Genomic DNA, 14,369 nt, shown 5'->3' with positions numbered 1-14,369 from the left:
TAGATTTTGGAAATTTTATATTTTTGGGGTGTACTGTGCCTTTAAGGGGTGAGAAATGAGGAAGAGAGGAAAAATAGAGACCATCATCATGCTTATTCACTCATTCAGACACAAGGTCATGAGCTCTAACATGCTTATTTTTTATTTATCCATCGGCTAATCACTGCTTTGCGAATGCACGGAACAAATTCACTTGAACTGCTCCAAATATTGGAGAGTTTCTCTGTGGTTTCCGCACTGTGCTGCACCAATTATCCGTAATTGTTAGGCCTGTGGGATTGTTTGATTCAAACAGCCATCAGTACAATTCCAACACAATTACATTCCACCATCCAACATCATGCAGTGGAGGAGCAATCGGTGTCATTTTCAAAATATATAAAATATTACATTTTTAAAACCAGAAAACCATTTAGTTGAAACCGAAGACAGGGTTTTAACACAGTACAGTATATTTTCAGAATTACACCACTTCCTGTTGTCTGAAAAAAATGTGGCTTCTCTCTTTATATTAGAACATAGAGTAAGCATACACACTTTGATTCTGAAGGAAAACGCTAGTATAAAAACCAATGATAAAACATTTTGAATTACTCTGCCGCAAAGGGTGATAGTCCAAATCACAGTGTGTGCTTGCGTGCATGCAGTAGAGAGAGATTTAGGCTATGAATTGATTTTAGGTATTTGAAATAGCAAACCAGAATTAAAAAATATTGTTTCTGCTCAGAATGAACCGAAATATAAAAACATTTTGTTTTTGTCCTTGTTTAAACTATGACAGTCTAAACAAAGAGTAAAATATACATAAACCATTTCAATATTTATTGTATGAAAATTATTTTGATCCATATTGTGCTTAATTATACTGTATCTGTCCCACAGTCGTGGCTTCATTCTAACCACACCAAACAATTTTGCCCCTAATTAAGTTTTTTCAAAAGTTAGTGTACTTGTTTACCAAGTCAACACAAATGTCAGTAAAGCGCACACTTGAGATTATGAAACAAGTGATGTTTGAAGAAAAAAACTCAAGGTAAATATCACTTATGACTTGAGTATTTTTATTGGAGCTTATTTCCAATCAAGCTGTAATGCTGCCAAATTATTCAAAAAGAAAACAAACTGAAAATTGTATTTAATTGTGTATACTGAGGGTATGTACAAATAAAAAAAATAGTTTTTTATTTAAAAATTTAAAAAAAATGCCATTTCCATCACAGTACATTTCAATAGAGAATTCTATTAAACACAATACAGAATTTAAGATGTATTGGAAATGACACTGTGGTGGGAATTTTCATGACTTTCAGAAAAATGACAACAATGACATGCATGTACATTGTTGGACATTCCAAGTAGACAATAAAAAAATATTGAGAGTGTGAAAATGTTTTTAAAGAGACTTTACCTTGTAGAATTCCACAGTGCTAAAGTGCCCAAAGTTAAAGAAAAACCAAACTACAGAACATTTTGTCAAATCTACAGTTCCTGCATTTTCCCTTTCCACAACAAAACTGACTTCATATACATCCACAAAAATGACCTTGGAACAAGTTGTTTTTTGATACCTAATAAAATTACATTTAAAGTGTCCAAATCCTTTTTGGAGCTACGGTATAGGAGAGCATATTACAACACAAGTTAAAAAAATCATGTTCATGTTTAACTTCATTTCAGCTTCATTTGTTTGATAGTATAATGAAACACTAAAGGTGATTGTATCTATTCAGAGAAACCACTACTGAATCCGTATTTAGAATGTTCCACAAATGTGATATTTCTAACGCAGCTGCGTCTCGTCCTTTTCCATAGGACAAGGCAATGCCAAACAAGAACCCTTGGGAGAGCTTCAACCCGGCAAGTGAATATCAGAACTACGCCACAATGAATGTACTAGAATCAGACACAAAGAACTCTCTGGAGATGACTAATGCTGAGTGGGAAAAGTGTGTCAGCCTCCCTTTGGACGTCCAGGAGGGAGATTTTCAGACAGAAGTCTGAGGTATAATGAAGCAGGGATGCAATGAAGGTGGACATATTTTGCACTGAACAAAACACAGCAGACTTTTCTCACAGCCTTGGAGAGACATATCTGGATTCTATGAGTATAGCAGGGACAATATGTGCCAATAAGATTTAAAAAAAAAAAAAAAAAAGAGCGACAGATTGAAAAGACTTAAGAAAAAGACAAAACACACCTGTGTTATCTTTTTTTTTTTTCTTATTTTTTTTTATTCTCACTCGTGTATTTAGTGGGGGGCTGATATGTACAATACTGAACATCATGTGTTTTAAAAAGTACCAGTTGGAAAATAATTGGTTCCAAAAGTGATATATTTCCTGATGAGACCTCAAAGAGACAAACAAGACACAACATGACGTCCACCCACATGTATTTTACTTTTTTTCTTTTTTTTTTCTGCAAGAGACGAGCCCAGGAACACAATGTATATACTAAAGCAGGTTTTTAAAAAGTTTATAACAAGTCCGTTTGGCCATTACTACACTTTTTACTTTATAATATGAAAAGAGAAAAATATTTCAGAGGTGACGGGGATTTTTTTCTGTCAGTTAAAAATGAATGTTTGTCAAGCTACATTCTTCATTGCTTTAAATGCAATAAAGGTAATACTCACTTTTTTATGAATAATATATTTCAAAACTTTAATACTGCAGAATCTGCTTGGAAGCTCCATAAGCTCTCTCTCATCTGCAGCCCTGTATGAAATATTTAAAAATCCAAAATGTTGTATGGTGTAAATAAAAAATTTGTCTACATATGTTTTACCTGTGCCAAATTTATTTTAATGAGAAAAGAGAAAACGCCCACTTGATGAGAGAGTTATAGCGAAAAATGTTAACATTTGAAAAAGGAATGTAAATAAAGAGGAAATATGTTCGTACTGCTTCAGAGAGCTTGTCAACTTACTCCTGTGTTGTGCTGCGTGTCTCTGTTGCTCTATCTGTACCTTTTTTTATGGACAAACTCAATGGAAAAATTCTCAATGGTCATTCTTTATTCAGCAGAAAATGTTCTGTAATGATTTCAGACCTAAAGGTAAAAAACAACAGGGTATTTTTAACAGCCATTAGTGGATAGAGACAGTCGAGTGTTGGACTGGATATAAAAATAGCTCTGTGAGGCTAATAACAGGAAGTGTAGTCACTTCGGGGCAACAGCGCGTCGCATATGGCGTACCTTCTGTGCCATTTTGCTATGAGTGAAATGAACCAGAAAAACTGCTTGAATATAATCATACCTCTTGTGCCCTAAAGGTGCCAGTTTATACACCAATATATCGGCTAAAGTGATATTTCACCCAAAAATTTAATTCTGTCATCATTTACTCATCTTCATATTGTCCATGACTTTCTTTTGTCCATGGGACACATTAACATACTACCTAAAATCTCCTTTTGTGTTTTACCGAGGTCCTCTGGGTTTGAGTTTGGAACAACATGAGGGTTTTTATGGAGCATTCTTCTTTTCTTTTTAGTAATGTATGCTGTGACATCTAAATACCAATCTAAATCCTTCAAAACCTCATTCTCTGTTATTTTGGAGGCAAACTTGCTGTGATAAGTTTAGCTTGAGGCTGGCAGAGGGATATTTGTGTAACAGCCCTCTTATTGGTATAGCTGTGCGCATTGCACCCTCCATTAGAGTTAAACAAGCGAGCTGAATGCAAACTCTGTGATCATTCCCCAGTGAAAGAGAGACAGAGTGAGATAGAAAGCCAAGAACAGGAGCTCACCTGAAATACAGATGCCTGAAATCCAGTAAAAGGCTGTGCAGTCACGTACTACTGCTACATATAGACCTCTCTATGATGCCAAGAGCATTTTTTAGTTCTCTATAGAATATGATGCAATTGCGTGACTCATTCTGTTGTTACTGGTTTCAAGCAGAGATTGTCTTCAAACTAATGCCATAAATGGGAAGAATATTATATTTACCTTCATTTTGATTATGTTGAACTTATATGTTAACTACTGTAAATACACTGGTCAGCCACAACATTATAACCACTGACAGGTGAAATGAATAACATGTATTATCTCGTTACAATGATTTCATGTGTTGGAAGCAGGAAAAGTGGGCAAGCATAAGGATCTGAGCAACTTTGAAGAAGGCCAAATTGTGATGGCTAGACGACTGGGTCAGAGCATCTCCAAAACGGCAGGTCTTGACAGGTACTCCTGGAATGCAGTGGTTAGTACCTACCAAAAGTGGTCCAAGGAAGGACAACCAGTGAACCGGCAACAGTGTGGGGGGCAAAGGCTAGCCCATCTGGGCCGATCCCACAGAAGAGCTACTGTTGCACAAACTGCTGAAAAACGTAATGCTGGCCATTATAACTGTGTCAGAACATACAGTGCACCAGAACACCATTAGCGCCTACAATGAGCACATTAATGAATCAGACCAGAAAAAATATATATTTTTATTTTTTTATGATTGAGCTAACAATTCACTAAAAAGTTGTTTTGAATCAATTTACTGCCTTATTGGCTAAATTAAAAGATATTTTGCTGCTGAATGTAAAATGTTTTTTTTTTTTTTGTTTTTTTTTCACAGATCTAGTCTAATGACACACAGAGATTGTCAACAAATGTATGTTATGAATGAGAGGAAGCACAGTCAAACACACATTTTGTCAATCATGGGGATTCAGTAGGACTTTCCATCTTTAAACTCATCAGGTTGGCTCTCAGTGATACTCCAGGAGATCATTTTAAACTGTGGGATTAGGTTTAATATTTTCGACAGATACATTTGGGCTTCAACGACTGACTCATGACAGATGGGACAGTAAAAGTGATTAAAAAGGGATTATATGGCTGAACTTCAGATTACCTAGTCCTTCTGATGTGGGCCATGAGTGTTGACCCCTGACTGACACATTAATGTGCATTAAAATTATACAGAGCAACACATGAATGCTTGCTGCCATGGTGACATCTAAGAGCAAATGAGAATGTCCTACATTCATCCCCTACTCTATTAATGAAGTGATTTTTTTGCTTTGAAGTCTGTAATAGTTGACCAATATGGGTTTTTAATTGCCGATATTGATAATACCTTGACAAAAGTGCGACCAATTGCCAATATAAAATACATTTTAAGGATACTAAATAAAATGCATATAAAATTGCTAATTTTAAAACACTTATTTTTACACAAAATTTAAATATGTAAAAAAAAAAAAAGATTTTGTAGCTTTGAGGTCATCTGTATACTGGTTTAGTCCTTAATGTTCCCAGAATTAACTTTTTGCAGATATACGCAAATTTTATTTCAAATTAACAGTCTGTCTTTTCAGGGAAAATGGAGCAAAAATATTGATGACTCTACCCACATTTTTATCCAATCAATTGCTCTCTAGAATGAGAATGTCCCATAATGATCTAGTAAGTAGCAAATCATGGTTCTCCAAACGGTCTCTATTCTTCATTGCATGGATTCCACAAGATTTTGGAAACATTCATTTGAAATTCTGGTCCATGTTGACATGATTGCATCACACATTTTCTGCAGATTTGTCAGCTGCACATTCATGCTGCAAATCTCCCATTCAACCACATGAATGTTTTTTAATGGATTACATCCAGTGACTGGGAAGGCCACTGAAGTACAGTGAACTCATTGTCATGTTCATGAAACCAATTTGAGACAACTTTTGAGACAATGAGACATGGTGGATTATCATGCTGGAAGTAGCCATTAGAAGATGGGACAATTGTGGCCATAAAGGGATGCACATCGTAAGCAACAATACACAAAAAGGCTGTGGTATTCAAGTGATGATTGATTGGTATTAATGGGCACAAAGTGTGCCAAGAACACATTCCCCACACCATTACACCGACACCAGCCTGGATTGTTGACACAAGATAGGTTAGGTCCATGGATTCATGCTGTTGGCATCAAATTCTGACCCTACCATCTGTGTGCCTCAGCAGAAATCAAGATTCATCAGACCAGGCAAAGTTTTTCCAGTCTACAACTGTCCAGTTTTAGTAAGCCTGTGCCCACTGCAGCCTTCAGCTTTCAGTTCTTGGCTGACAGAAGTGGAACCTGACGTGGTCTTCTGCCATTGCAGCCCATCTGCTTCAAGGTTCGATGTGTTGTGCATTCTGAGATGCTATTCTACTCTTCACAATTGTGCACAGTGGTTACCTGAGTTACCATTGCCTTTATGTCATTGTAGCGTCTGGAGGAATCAATGAAGGATAATCATGGACTCAGCTATTTTGGGACAAAGGACCCCTGTAAGATCACGGAAATGGTCTGTGATAGTACAAAAGAACTGTTGACAGAGAACCCTCGTGGTGCTCCTTCGTGGTGCCCCCTCCCCCGCACGTGACACCCGCGTGCTTACCATGAGAAAAACCATGTGGAACTTTGAATGTAAAAATGTGTGTGCCTTTCCCATAAAGCCTAAAAGGGCTTATTTTTAATGAAAAATGTTTTAATCCCTGTGTGCTGTGTATGTTTGGTGTTAGATCAAAATTAGTAGAATTGTTTCATTTGTGTAGAAAACTCTGAGGCTTTATATGTAATAGCCTGAGAGTGTTTAACCATTTTTAAGTGTCACAAATACATTTTTCTTGATATCAAATTAAACCTTACAACTTGCCCTAGCCGAATATAAATATGAGGTCACCTTAGAATTGCATCCTGCTAGGTTTTCACCATCTTTTGTGTCATTCAGCCCAAAATCTCTTACCGTCATAAACCCAGCCAGAAACATGCAAATGAGCCGTGACGGAACAAAGGAATCATTCTCCTGCCCAAAGAAAGGGACTTTACTGACCCCCCAAAGGAATGCTCAGACTGCTGAAGCTCACTCAATCCTTACTGAGAAGGAGAAATGAACCCCTTTTAATCCTATATATCCTATATATATCCCTGTGATAAATGTATTAACATGTATCTAATGTTCCATATCATAATTTTCCTAAATGTTGTTTGGTCTGTGTTCTCTTGCAAACTCTAATGGGTTAATGTTTCAGACTTTGCATACTATGGTTAACCGAAATCATATGTGTGGCATATTTGGTCTCTATAACTTGGTATTTTGAAGATCAAAATGACTGTGTACATGATATGTCGATAACAACAACATATCAGTATTACAAGAATATTTCCTAGTTTCTTCATTGGCTACCACCCCTCTTAGAACAAAGAGCCATAAACCAAATTCCCGCCTGGAACTCAAACCCTTCTTATTGGTCGAGCCAATGAGAGGTGGGACATGTTTCCTAAGGTTATAAATTGCTTCTCTCTCTCTTGGTTCACGCTCTTCTTGCTTCTCTTAGCCTCTCTTGCTTCCTGCCTCTCTTGCTTTCTGGTTCTCTGAGCCTTGTGCTCTCTTACTCTCTTGGGCCTTCCTGAGAAGTCCTAATGAAGATGATGCTGAACTAGAAGGCCCCCAAGGACTCCCAAGCGTGCGCCAGGCTACGGCCTTGTCTTTCCATTCACCAAAGATCCTCTGACTCTCACTGGTTCTCTCTCATCAAGACAACATCATCAAAGATCAACTGGAGCCTCAACAAATTGCATCAGGACAGTTTAATTCAAATGGGACATGCAAGTATCAAACTTAGTCTCATTATTTGATACATCAAGTATCCTCACCCCTTTCTAAAAAGGGCGTGTCAGAACTAATATGATGGTTTGCTCAGGCTGTTGATCTGCTGAATTTCAAACAATGCTATAACTTCTTGCCTTCCTGTATTCTGCTTCAGCCCTCTTTCCCTTGGTAAACTGTATGCATGTATGTATATGTATGTTAGAGTAGTTTAAATGATTAGTCTAGTTAATAAAGTCTTGTTCATGTCACATGTAAAGTTGTCTGTGTCTCGAGCTCATATCTAAAGTCACTAATCATAGATTTTGACTGCTTGCTCTTAATACTTAGTAAGAAAGACATTTCCCTTGCCCCGGAAATGTACCTTTCTATTAATTAATTAATTAATAACCAATATTGAGTGTTCACGGGATGAACCGAGTATTTGGTTGTAATGTTAATGTAGCTACATCAAGTTAACCCGATTAACTGATCCAAATATTCATAATTGATTATAACAAGTTATGATTGATTATTAATATTTCATAGAGCTGATTCGCTACATCATCTCAAACTAGTCTGGCCATAATCTGTTGACCTCTCTCATCAACAATGTGTTCCGTCTGCAGAACTGCCACTTATTGGATGTTTTTTGTTTTTGTCACCATTCTGAGTAAACTCGAATTCTGAAACTGTTCTGAGTGAAAATCCCAGGAGATCAGCAGTTTCAGAAATATTCAAACCAGCCCGTCTGGCACCAACAGTCATACCACGGTCGAAATCACTGAGATCACATTTTTTTGGGAACAAGAAAACAATAAGGCAGCAATCAGAATCATCTTGGCACCGCCCAGTAGTTGGTCAGGACAACTGTGGATACCTAAAATGTTTTACTTAAGGATTTTTACTTGCCTTGTTCTGTATGATTCGTGGCAGTTTTTTAAATTAACATTAGAGGCAATAAAATGACAACTTTTATACCCTCTCACACAAATCACACGTAAAACGCAGATTATTAGACTGTTCTCTCGAATAATCTATTCTGATTGGTCAATGGCGCCATCCAGTGGTCAGATATTGCTCTGTAACAACCGCCCATCTGGGGATTAAGACGTAACAGACCTCACATTCGGGTTCTGTGAGCCATCTCTCAGAACTCAGATGCAAACCGGAGGTTGATTTCAGCTGTTCAGCTATTTCTTTCTTCTCAAATTACATAATTTCAATGCAAATCAATATTTGTGCTTCGCTTTGGGGTCCTGAGCAACCTGTCAGGGTTTATTGTGAGATGACAACCAGCTGACTGTACTGTACATTATCCCACTTATTACATGGACAACTAACCAAATAAATAAATACATGGACATGAAATATTGATTTTGTGTTGAAATTGTGTAATTTGAGAAGAAATCGCTCAAAAGTCAACCTCTGTTTTGCATATGAGTTAGGTTGGTGTTTATGTTGATTATTTTGTCAGACTCCTTATTCTAACATAAACACTTAATTTTCACTATGTTTCTAACATGATACTATCTTATGACATTTTTCCATAGTATATGACTTGTTAGGCTTTACATTTTAACATTTGACTGGGATACGATTCCTGCGAAGCACTTGAATCGACATGTGAGCCGAAATTGTCATAGAAGTATGACAAAATGACAAGATTGCTTCAGCACAGTTTTTATCTCACATTTGCTTTTTATGACAGTATCGGTTAGGTTTAGGTTTAAGTTTTAAGGTTAAGACCATTAACCTTAAAAGCAACATCTGTTTTTCATGTCACATCTGCTTTTAATTTATCAGTTTGGTTTATGTCTAAGGTTTAGGGTAGGTGGAACTGGAAAACTGGATAGATTTTAACCCTAAAACCACATCGGTTTGGGAGACAATGTAACTCGCTTTTAGCGCCACACAGTGGGCATTTCACCTCAGAAAAGCTGTGATAGAAGTAAGGAACAACATAAAATCATGTTGCGAAAATGTTGCAGCAGTCCTGTAATTTAAATAACATGAGACGAAGCTGATATGTGTATATATATACACATATTCTGAATTGAGGAAGGGTCAAAAATCATCAAAAATGTATTAAAAACAGCTTTTTTTTTCATCCATTGGCAGAAAGACTATGTTTGGTAATTGAACAATTGGGCAGAATTATCGTCGATAAAGATCATTGCAAAATGTCCAAATATGGGCCTGTCTGTTATACAGTAGATAGAAAAAATTACTAAACAGAAGTGAACTCTTCAAAGTTCAGATGAATCACAGGAAAATATAACTTTTTCTCAGAAATCAAATTAAGAATAATTTTTCAGTGCTTTCATACTCAATGGACAGAGTGAATAACAACTCAGTATGCTCAAAGCAATTAGGAAGGTAGTTGCAACCTAATGATGAACATTAACAGACAAAGCATTCATTAGAGTGTAAATGTTGACCTCTAAGGTCAGAAAATAGGCAGTAATGAGGGTTGGATTGACAGTTACTTGGTATGTCACCATATTAAAAATAATAAAGACCATGAGACAAGCCCCTTATGGCATCAGTCAACCATGACACACTCTCACACACACATTTAAGAGATCCCATACTAGTTCTCCATTCTCCCGGCACTGCATGAAAACATGTTTGTCCTTCTCTGTTCTTCAATGTGCAAATCAAAATGTCAAATCCATCACATTACAGGCTAGTGGGAAATCACTCCAAAATAAATTCTGCATTCAGAGTAAGAGGGCCCTAGTGGGTACTTGCAGGTCCTGCAGGGGACACATGGAGAGGTAGAACAGACTCATCTCTGATAGAAATCAGTCGCATACAAGAGAGAAATTGAAATGAGGCCCTTGTAATTATTTTCAGGAAAAGGAGGGACAAGTAAAAATAAAATAATTTTGAACCCAAAATATTTCTTTACATTTTAAATATTTGCTATGATGCACTTATTGTGTACATACAAGTTGTTTTGCTAAATATTCACAAGATTCACATTTGTTGAAATAAAGGTTAGAGTTAGGGTTGGGGTTTGGGACTAAGGTCAAGGGTTAGGGTTATAAAAAACATTCTATTATCATGTCATTAACATCCAATCATCTGCTTAAGTGCATACTGTAGTTAGGGGACATTCAATTATTTCAATAAACACTGCAAGTCCCTAGACGTTCTCTAATTTACTGTTGAAGTCGAGGCTTCTGCTAATGGCTCCCAGTAGAATCAGCATATATTGTATTCAGCTGTACAGCTCCCCCTGCTTCCAGCATCTCCATATGGAAACAGTTTCACAGAGCTCATAATGGCACAGGACAACACAGAGCAAGTACCAGTTTTTATTCTTTGACCTCTGACTAAGTAATTATCATCTTTTCCACTTCAGATGGGCTGTTGCTATTTCTGGATGTTGTCAGTAAAGGCTTGATTGAATCAGGAATTGGTTGGATCTATACTGTTCATAAAGTCAATGACTATGGGGACAATAATAACCCAATTCATTATTCCTCCTGTCATTGAATACTTTCAGCATGTCCAAGAGCATTTGTCTCTAAATGTGGATCAATTCTGATAAATTGGGCCTCTTTTTGCCATACATTTTGTGTCAATCTCGAAAAGATATTGTATGGCTTCATACGAGCAATTTTTGTTTCATTCTCCCTCTCTCTCATAAACAGTTCCCTGTAACTTTTAACTGTCTTGTCTAAGGATAAAAAGGCAAAGATTAATAAAGCTAATATCATATACCGTCTGCAAATATGCGCATATCTCATTTAAACAGATGAAATAAATCAACCTCACACAACAGATCCAGCATCCTGTGGAATGCTCATAAATCTGAAGCACGTATTCTAACAGGCTCTCCTCAACAGTTACCTGTAACGTTTATTATGATAAAAGGCAAATATCAATAAAACTTCTATTACATACCATCTGCAAATATGATGATATTTCGTTTAAAATATGTAATTCATGAAACTCATGAAAATCCAGCGTTTTCTTCCCGTCAAGCGCTCATCTAATATCCTCCACTGCAGCACGTATTCCATTAGCCAGAATCAAAACTTAAGGATTAGAAGTTCCTCTGATTCACAAATCATGACGGTCAGCCTGTGACAATCCAAGCAGGTGATCCATGCAATTTAAACTGTTGGGAGATTGCTTTGCACAAGTGTGTGAGTGCAACTTCAAAGTAAAAGCGCTTCACTTGTGCAATGAGTAAATGCCATATTCACTGTGTACTACATGTGCAATAAGTTTGATTCTGTAATTTGAGAAAATGTGATTGCTAACATGGACATGCATGGTTGCTGGACTAATGTGTGTACTGTTATTTGCTTCTTCCTTATATATTAACAATTTCTTCATGTGCACATACATTTCTCAAATGTATGACTAAACAGAAATCAGAAGAAACTGCAATCTACCATTTAAAATACAATATTATTCTAAAATATTTTTTAAATAATTTTTTACAAAGTTAACATTCAGTGTGAAATTGAGTAAATATAGTGCTAAATAAGAGTTTATTATTTTTTTTATGAATTTTTTGATTATGTTATTTACTATATTAAACTGTGTGATATATTGGCATTGTATCTGGCTATCGGACACCCTGCACTCTGGATATCGGCATCGGCCATTAAAAAACCCATATTGGTTGATCACTTCATTTTGGATCTTGACACCCCTGTTTGGTCAATAAATATATTCAAATACATTCAGTTTATTCTGCCTGACATCTCCTTTAGTCGAAACTAATTCAGGGTTTCATTATCATTCATAGAGTTTATGATGAACTATCCCAAAAATTAAGGGATTTAGGAATAAATATATTGACATAAACTAACCGATTTTAATCCCTGTTCAATACATACCTTTGTTTTGTTTTTTTACGTTGTAGTGAAATCGTGCGTGTGCTTGAGTTTCTTGCTGCATACAATTGCCATTGTGCCTCCCTTGTTCCAAATTATATTTATTTCCTCATCCATCAAGTCTGTTATTTAAATTGTAGGAATGATTTTCTATCTGGGGCTTCCTGCCTCTCTCTCTCTCTCTCTCTCTCTCTCTCTCTCTCTCTCTCTCTCTCTCTCTCTCTCTCTCTCTCTCTCTCTCTCTCTCTCTCTCTCTCTCTCTCTCTCTCTCTCTCTCTCTCACGCATGGTGTAGGCTGATTGGTCCTTTGACATGCAATATGGTTGCCGATCAACTTGCGTCTCTGTCTTTGTGTAACATTTAAGTTGCTCAGTTTTGCAGACAAGCTGGTTTCACTGCAGCACATGTAAGAGTTTTTTTTTTTTCTTTGAAAATTTTATTTGCTCAGGAGGTTTGTTGGTGTTTTTATTGTATTAGCTTGCTCAATAACTTCTTCTTTTGGCCATGATGCATAGAAGCGTGTCTTTAACAAGGTAAGCCCTAACCAAATATGACTGGCACACATCGCTAGGAACTTTAGGTCATTAGATTAAATAAATCCACACAATACTAGTCTAAAGTATTAGTATACTTTGTTTTTTGCGTGTTCCGAATCGGCTCTCTCCTGGTATTTGTTTTACCGCATTGCCTTTGTAAGTTTACTCTTCTAACGGAACGTGTTTGACGCATCCCCACTACAATGTCGTTGTGATATTCTTTTAGTAGATTGAATGACTGCGGCAAGCACCGACGATGTGCACAGATGATGACTGCATATGCCAGTCGAGAAAATCTGGCCGCCTCTCATGGATTATGATGAAATTTACATCACGCACACCATGGGCGGAGTGGTCCGCAGGACACGAAAAGTATATTTTGGCCTTAAGTCACTAATTAAACAAACTCTGGGCTTTCCTGGTTCAGGTAAACATTACGAGTTAGGTCATTAGCCTTTTAAGCCATTCAGCAAAGCAGATCGTGGCACACATAGAAATTCAGTTTATTAGCATTATGCTATTTGGCCAGTGGCCAAGGCACACCTAGCTAACTCAGTACATATGGCTCTTCGGAGCAGCAGCAGTACATAAGTCTTGGCAATAGATCTGCTCGGTTGGGGATTTGTGTTATGAGATTTGTGCAGCTTCCCTGCTTTTTGGTTGATTGTTTATAATGTCTATTTCTGCAGCAGAACGTTCCTACATGCTCGATGCAGCATGTCACGTGTTTGTTATTTCCAATTGTGGAGCAGCAGCAGCAGCATGTTCAACATGCTTAACTCAGTATGACTGTGCATTTTCTAGCATTGGCAAGTCTCAGTACTCGCTCTGTAGCAGCAGCATCAGCAGACAGCAGCAGCAGTGTACTGTAGCAGATCTAGTGTACTATCAATATTTCAAACACACATTAACAAGCTAAATATTTCTGTGACAGCTTGAGTGTTGTCATGACTAAAATGAGGTTTGTTAAGTTGGAAGCGGAGTCAGAAATTAACAGGGGCTCGGGGCAAGAAATGCAATGGAAAGTAACAAAAAAATGCCCCCCAAAATTTTAAATGGGGGCGTAAAACAGCCTTTGTAAGTCTCAGCTTGTGCAGAAACAGATCATGTTAACCACACAAGCCGACAGACCCAATTGTTTTCTTTGGAAATGTTTGTAGTGGCTCCCATTGGACAGAGGGCAGTGAGGTTAATATGCCGAGAGAGATGAGAGCAGAGCACAAGAACAAACAAGCACACATTTATTTATTTTTATCATGGTGAGGACTTTCCAGTGAGTTCTATTGTATTTATCCTGAGCTAATGATATTTTCTATCCCCTAATCCTGAATGTTACTTTATAGACATTATTATGATAAGCCATTTTCTTTGTGAGAACCATTGGCTGCTCCCCAAAATAT

At 37.1% G+C, this 14,369-nt stretch overlaps 1 protein-coding gene across 5 annotated transcripts in view; it reads left to right on the top strand.

Moving 5' to 3' along the window:
• The window catches only part of adgrb3 (adhesion G protein-coupled receptor B3), a 222,609-nt gene extending 219,711 nt beyond the window's left edge, over positions 1-2,898 (top strand). For all 5 annotated transcript variants that reach the window (XM_052089881.1, XM_052089878.1, XM_052089877.1 and 2 more), the window contains one exon: positions 1,813-2,898. In XM_052089881.1, coding sequence (XP_051945841.1) covers positions 1,813-2,001 — 189 coding nt within the window. In that variant the 3' untranslated portion in view covers positions 2,002-2,898. The remainder of the gene's footprint in view (positions 1-1,812) is intronic.
• The last annotated feature ends 11,471 nt before the right edge of the window (positions 2,899-14,369 follow it).

The sequence above is a fragment of the Xyrauchen texanus genome, chromosome 24 (assembly GCF_025860055.1).
Source record: "Xyrauchen texanus isolate HMW12.3.18 chromosome 24, RBS_HiC_50CHRs, whole genome shotgun sequence".
NCBI lineage: Eukaryota > Metazoa > Chordata > Actinopteri > Cypriniformes > Catostomidae > Xyrauchen > Xyrauchen texanus.
The sequence above is the reverse complement of the archived record's forward strand: the minus strand, read 5'-3'. Positions and strand labels throughout refer to the sequence as shown.